Source organism: Olea europaea, unplaced genomic scaffold, assembly GCF_002742605.1.
Source record: "Olea europaea var. sylvestris unplaced genomic scaffold, O_europaea_v1 scaffold617, whole genome shotgun sequence".
NCBI lineage: Eukaryota > Viridiplantae > Streptophyta > Magnoliopsida > Lamiales > Oleaceae > Olea > Olea europaea.
In genome coordinates, this window is record NW_019264523.1 from 78,254 (window position 1) to 85,850 (window position 7,597).

Here is a 7,597-nt window from a genome sequence, read left to right on the forward strand (position 1 = left end):
ATTGAGTAATGTTAAGGAGTTTTTGAATTCTACAGAGTTTGAGTTAATGAAATATTTATCAGAGCATCGTTTAACAATACAGTGCCTTGAAGTTTGATTGCACTGCTCAAATTCCTCATCACGAATGGACACCTAAGTATTGTAGAACAACTGTGTTTTAAGGAGTACTCAACATTCCATTAAGGAAAATAGCCATTGATGAAGAATTTTAGGATTTTCACGTTCTAACTTCTGCTTTACCTTGAATTATTTCTCTACTGTACAATAATACATTTATATCTACTATAATTTGTTGAAGGATGTACTGCTATGCTGCTAGCTTTTTGTTGCTTTGAATGCTTTTACTGTCCAGCGGAGTATTTCTTTGACTAACTATGACTTGAATTCTCATTATTAATGGATTTTATTAATTCTGCAACTTTTGGTAGAAAAATGACATTTTGTGGAAGAAAAACGAGTGATTGACTTTTATAACTAGTTAGTTCCTTGCCAATAATTCCAACTTCCCATATATTTTCAAACATATTTAATACATACGCTAACCAAACCATAATTCATGCACAGCTTGTGCATCGCACGTAGCATAAACTAGTATTGAAAAGAAAAACAAATTAAGATATCCATTTTTCTCCAACTTGATCCCGAATAATATTTAGACCTCGAGCAGATCAATGAACAAAGCAATGATGTGAGGTTTTAGAACTTTTTGTGGGTGTGTATATCTATCTTCATTGCCTTTGTAAATAACATCTATAATGCGTTCAAGATTGAGAATTCGCATTGAAATTTCTCTAGAAGAGGAAGTTGGTTGGAGACACTCTTCATTGATATCCTTCCATGCATTTGTGGCCATTTCCAAAAACTTTTCGACAGCCGCTTCTTTAGTCACACCATTCTCCTTCATGTATGATTCGATACCGGTAGCAATTTGGCCCCTTTCCTTCTCAACCTTTGAAATAAGAAAATTTTTGGAGAAAACACTTAGGTAAGGAACATGAAGTTGTTTATTTATAGAATTGAAGTTTCCTAACAACAAATTTATTGCATTTCATACCTCATAGGTAGCAATGTCATCAACGAGTCGACATATTATGAGACTGGCCATAAGAATTTTAGGTTTATTGCTTAGCCATTCAAATTCTTCCTTGGTGACAGATTTGATCCCCAATAAGAATGTAGTTGTATGATAAACGTAAGTGCTTGTAATTAAAGCATTGCTCATGTACTCAGAAAATGGTGGCAAATATCCTTCAATGAACCACTTTGCTTCCACATAGTAACTTCTCACAAGTTCTTTTAGCTACAAAAATTTAGTAGAAATTCTATAAGTTAACAACGATAGGTAAAGTTTTTAAATAATAATAAGCAAATAAAAAGGAAAAGAATAGATATAGAGTAATTGTAGAACGCATACCGCTTCTTTTGCATAATGAACTGCATAAGATCTTCCATTTTTGATAATTCTTCCTCAAATTGCTCGTAAAGATTTAGAAGAGCACTATAGAATGGTTTTATATATTCTGGTAGCCGATTAATTTCACTAATATCCCACTTGTAAAATCAATAAATTTTCAAGATTACAATAATGAATAAACAACTGATTATTAAAGAAGCAATTTTGTATTACCATCATGTATACAATTAAAAGAAAGAAATATATACCTCATTATGGCCTCTGTAAAAACCTCAAGTTCTTCAACCGTACCATATGCGTCATATGTGTCGTCTATTATTGATGTCATTGCTATGGTTTTGGATAGCATGATTCGGGCAGTTGAATATTGAGGTTCATGGTAAACTCCCATAGCCCAAAAAAAGCATTCTACCACTCGATCTCTAGCATGAGGAAGCTTAGAAACAAGGTCCATCTCCTTCCACCACCTGCATTTTATATTAAGAAACATCTTTTATCAATTAGTGCGCATGCACAAACACATAGCGCTGAATGCAATTTAAGACGTCACCTTGAGACTTCACAGAGCTCCTGTTTACGTAACGTTTGCAATGAATTGTAGTCTAATTTGGCAAATATCAGCAGCAATTCATTCTTGGACTCATCTTCTTCGTAGATGGAGATGAAATTATGTGCCTCGATTCTTGGATTCCCGAAATGGAGGCATTATACGAGGGCATGAGTTACAAGTCATAAGCTCCATCTTCATAATTTGTGTCGAGATTAAAGAGACGTTCTAGTAGTTCTTCAATCTCATCTTCAAAGTGATGTGATACGCCCAAGCGCTTAAGTGTGTCAATCAAATTCATCGTCTGCACCATGGCTTTCTGGGGAGCTGTACACATGCTTCTCACTTCATTCTTTAACCCTTCAATCTCCTTGATATAGTTTTGGGCTAACTGTACGAATTCATAAGAGAGACATACTATGAGTACTGTAGCATCAAAATAATATTTTAAACATGACAATCTTTTTCAAACAGTTAATACTGAAAATTGTTACTAATCTAGGAAACTTTGATTTCACATCCTGATTAATAAATTGCTTCAGTGGATCCTTTCGATGAAATGAACGGGTCTGCATTTATTTATATACGAGTTTACCTCAGTATCAAAAGCAAATTTGGTAAATTGTTCACCCCATAAGCTGGGAGAGAAGTTTGCAACTGGACGAATGATTTCCTTCTCACAGTGGGTAGCATTTTCGACAAGTGCTGGTGCCATACTGATTCCAGCCATTCTAGTATATAGAAGAAAAGTTTATTATGGTACGTAGCAAAAGGATTTATGTTGAAACTATAAAATCTTGCTTGTGAGGGACAGAATAAAGAGCTACTTCTATTTATACTCGTAGTTTGAAACGAATGGGGGCAACTTAAATATTTTTTATTCTATAGCCATTCATTACTGGAATGCTGTTATATACAGAGTATTGATTGCCGTCTCAATCATCTCTTAAGCCAGTTTCTGGTATTGTTTTAATATTTTAATATATATCAAGAAAAATCAGGGACCGCCACCTGTGTTCATTGTTGACTGTGAATATACTAAGAGGAAAAAGAAAGAAGATTGTTTTCCCTATGCACTAATTTTTTGGCATACATGCGTAAATCAATAGTAAATTATTAGAGATTTTTATGTTACTGTACACGCTACTCTACATTAAATTCACGTTGAAATATACTTATAGTAAATTATTAGAGAATTATATGTTACTGTACACGTTACTTGACATTAAATTCACGTTGAAATATGCTTAATTTTTTGGCATACATGAGTAAATCAATAGTAAATTATTAGAGAATTTTATGTTACTGTACACACTACTCTACATTAAATTCACGCGCATTTCAACGCCTTGGGTCTTTCCTATTATCGAATTCTTTTTTTGTGATATTTATGTGAACAATATTATGGTTTCCTTGTTATCCCCAGAAGGAATAATTTCATAACCTAAATAATAATTCAATATATGCGTTTTAAGCCCTCAGAGTATTAATAAGGAAATTTCATTTTTACTCGGGCATTTACAAGCCCAGTTATATGCCCCTCACATCCGCGAGCCCCGCGCCCATGTGAGGGGCGTGTAATTGCTCAGGCACAAATAGCTTGGTCCATATTAATATTACAAAAATGATGCAAATCCTGGGATTAAATCCAGGGGCTGAGGTGGCGAAATCTCAGCCCCTGGTGTAAAGGGGCGTGGGCCCCATGTATTAAGATCAAGGGCCGAGGCATGCGCCACCTCGGCCCTGTCAAATCCCGGGCTCTATAGCATCATTCTTAATATTATAACAATAGGAAAATCTCATCAAACGTTGATTTTAGTGACTACTTGTCATATTAGACCAACTTTTTTATTTTTATACATTCCTCCAAAATAAGAGAACTGGTAAAACTTACATGTTTTTTCCTTGCACGGAATTGCAAGAAAATGTGTCATGAAAATCACGAAAGAAAAGTCTTATACGAATTCATATTTTTCATCAACTAAAAGAACGTAGAGGGGGCGTCAGTTCAGTGAGAGCAATAAAAGAATTCTACTCATTCTTGTCTCTTTCGGCTGATAATTAAATGATGCAGAGGCGTCAGTTTTTAAGCGGTGAACAAATTTTTAAATAGCATTGGCGTGCTTAGATCGGATATTTAAACATTTCGGCTAACATTGTATTCTTTTATGGCCTATAAATCACCTATATAAAAATAAATACTCATTTTTTCTTTTCCGGTCTATGTTTATTTGCCAGGTTTTCTATTCCTTTCTTATGATAGGGGGCGGCCGTATAAATTTTTAGTTGGGGAACAATCAATTCAAGAGATCGAAAAGAAAAATATATAAGCAACATTCAATCAAATTAATACAGTTCGTTAAAAATATATTGAAAATCTGGGTTCTAATCAATTGAAAAGTAAAAATTTGTAGAAAAATTATAAAAAATTAGAAGGGTTAAAGTTTTGGTAAAAGATGCAAGTGAGAGAATAAGATAGAGTAAGAGAAAAAAAAATTCAAATTTATTATGATTTTGTCCCTGTTTGGTGGGGGGTTAAAATCAGATTTTTTCTAAATTTTGATAGAAGTTAAAAAGTTAAAGATTCCATGAAATATGTTATTAAAATTAATTATTAACTTTAATTTAAATTAAAATTTTGATTTCAATCGATAACAAACACTCTCTTGATTTTCTTCTGGATGGCTTAGTTGGGTTGGTTGATATTTATGGTTAGAGTGGGACTTCTTGAGATGTGATGGCATTCACAGCAGCAGGTGTAGTGGTGGGAAAGTTCTATCGACAAAAAAATTCAAAAGTTTGGGGGTCTAGTGACCCCTAGGACTCCTGGGTCCACCCATGCCTATAATTGTTCGCTAAATACACAAATCTCTCACAACATTTATGACATATAAAAATATACCTTTTCTTAGTTTTAAAATTATAGAAGCATTCCTAATAACATAAATTCTTCGTTGTCTCTTATCAACTATTTACAGACTAGCCAGAGAGTTGGACTTTACTGACTCATCACTTGGAAATCCTTCCGTTTAATCCTAACAAAGTATGTCCAAACCTTTAGTTTGTGCAAAACAAATGTGGTCAATCTTATGCTCATAAGTTGACAGTAATTATTATTATTTTTTATTTTTTTTGTACTTTAAATTTTAAATTGTAATCTAATATGAGATTTTAAGTAGATAAGGGACAAAATTTTTAAAACATCGAAGTAGCAAAACTGAAGATATTATTAATATGGATATGTTGTCAAACTATGACTTTTCAAAAAAAAGAAAAAAAAAAAGAAAAAGGAGATTGATTACATCAATTTGTCGCCAACTTCACACAAACATTAGACCTCAACAGGATCAATAAACAAAGAGATGATGTGGGGTTTTAGAACTTTTTGTGGTTGTGTGTATCCATCTTCATTGCCTTTATAAGTGACATCTATAATGCGTTCGAGATTGAGAATTCGCAATGAAATTTCTCTAGGAGAGGAAGTTGGTTTCAGACACTCTTCATTAATATCCTTCCAAGCATTTGTAGCCATTTCAAAAAACTTATCGACTGCCACTTCTTTGCTCACACCATTCTCCTTCATATATGATTCGATGCCGGTGGCGATTTGACCACTTTCCTTCTCAACCTTCAATAAGACAAAATTTGAGAAAAGCAGTTTGATTGGTGAACTAAAGTTGCTTAATTGTAGAATTGATTCAATTTATTTCATACCTCATATGTAGCAATATCATCAATGAGTCGACATATAATGAGACTTGCAACAAGCATTTTAGGTTTATTGCTCAGCCATTCAAATTCTTCCTCAGTGATAGATTTGACCCCCAGCAAGGATGTAGTTGTATGATAAACGTAAGTACATGTGATTAAGGCATTGTTCATGTACTCGGAAAATGGTGGCAAATATCCTTTGATAAACCACTTGGCTTCAACATAGTATGTCCTCACAAGCTCTTTCAACTGTATACAATAAGTAGAAATTTGAGTAACTTGAGGATGGAGAATTAAGTGTAAAAATTACAAAAGCAAGAAAAATAGGGACTTCATAGTAATAGTAGAACAATTGTGAATGAAGTACTTACAGCTTCTTTTGCATAATGAACTGCAAAAGATCTTCCTTCTTTTGATAGTTCTTCATCAAATTGCTCATAAAGATTAAGAAGAGCAATATAGAATGGTTTGATGTACTCAGGTAGCCGATCAACTTCACTAATATCCCACCTAAAAAAGAAGGCAATATCATGATTATGATCACGAATAAATAATTGATTGTACTTTTTGTTTTAATATTGTCGATACATTTAAAGGAAAGAAATATGTACCTCATAATGGCCTCCGTAAAAATTTCAAGTTCCTCGATTGTACCATAGGCATCATATGTATCATCTATTATTGATGTCATTGCAATGGTTTTGGTGAGCATGATTCGAGCAACTGAATATTGAGGTTCATGATAAACTCCCATAGCCCAAAAAAAGCATTCTACCACTCTATCTCTAGCATAAGGAAGCTTCGAAACAAGGTCCAAATCCTTCCACCACCTGCAATTATATGTGTAAGCAATGAATGTTATTAATTAATGCATACACACTCATATGTGCATTTTGTTTTGTGATAATCAATCTGCCATACACATTGCTAATAATCCTGTGTTTCATGAGCGCACGAAACACATAGAGATCGATTGTCATTTGGTACGGGATAAAGTCCAAGCAGGAGAAGTAAAAACGATGTACACAGCATCACAGGATCAATTGGCTGATTTGCTAACCAAACCACTAAATGGAACACGACTCCAGCTGCTGTTAAACAAGATGGGAGTATTGAACATTCATACTCCATCTTGAGGGGGTGTATTAAGATAAATTTGTAATTTTGTAATTTGTACAGGGTCATTTTTGTCTTTTTACATTTTAGCTATTACTACACTGTCTATAAATACCCAATGTATCACGCCATTTTGATGAAAAGAAAATACAGAATTTTCCCGCCATTTTTTCATTGTCTTCTTCAGCTCTTCCATTGCAAAATTATCAAGCTGTATGATTCCACAAGAGCAGCATATTGTAAGCTTAAGCTAGTTTTCACTTCTTTAATGTACATATGGATAGTGTGTAAATGGTACTATATTACTGGAAGGTATTCTTTGTGAACCAAAAACCAGATCATGAAAAAACTTAGCACTCTTCGTCAATTTTTTTCTAAAATTGTTTTCAGAAATTAATATAGACCCATCATTATATTAATTATGAGGCATATTTAGAAAAATAGGAAATAGTTTAAGAGATTGCATACATAAACTCAATATTGCAGGGACAAAAATAAAAATAAGATATAGAATCCATAAAAAATAAGGGGATCGATACCTCAGTATCAAAAGAAAAATTGATAAACCATTCGCCCCATAAGCTAGGAGAGAAGTTTGCAACCGGGCGAGCAATCTCCTTTACAATGTTGGTAGCATTTTCAACAAGAGCTTGGGCCATTCTGATTTTTTTCTGGAAAATAGTCCAAGAAGAAGTAGAAAAAGAAATTATTCTGACACAAAAACAATTTAAGTTGAAAGTAAAGACGAATGTAGCTCAAGTTGATGCTGCTGTATCGAAACAGAAGAAGCACAAGTATTTATAGTAGAC

At 33.6% G+C, this 7,597-nt stretch overlaps 1 protein-coding gene and 1 pseudogene across 1 annotated transcript; both read right to left on the minus strand.

Annotated features, from left to right (window-relative positions):
• Positions 1–652: 652 nt before the first annotated feature.
• On the minus strand, positions 653–2,676 carry LOC111389735 (annotated as a pseudogene).
• A 2,562-nt stretch (positions 2,677–5,238) lies between these two features.
• On the minus strand, positions 5,239–6,548 carry LOC111389734 (vetispiradiene synthase 2-like). The gene is made up of 4 exons (XM_023014686.1): positions 6,284–6,548; positions 6,044–6,182; positions 5,676–5,921; positions 5,239–5,589 (listed from the first exon to the last, which is right to left on the minus strand). Exons 1-4 carry the CDS (start codon positions 6,424–6,426, stop codon positions 5,293–5,295), a joined length of 825 nt encoding a protein of 274 aa, XP_022870454.1. The 5' UTR covers positions 6,427–6,548; the 3' UTR covers positions 5,239–5,292.
• Positions 6,549–7,597: the final 1,049 nt, after the last annotated feature.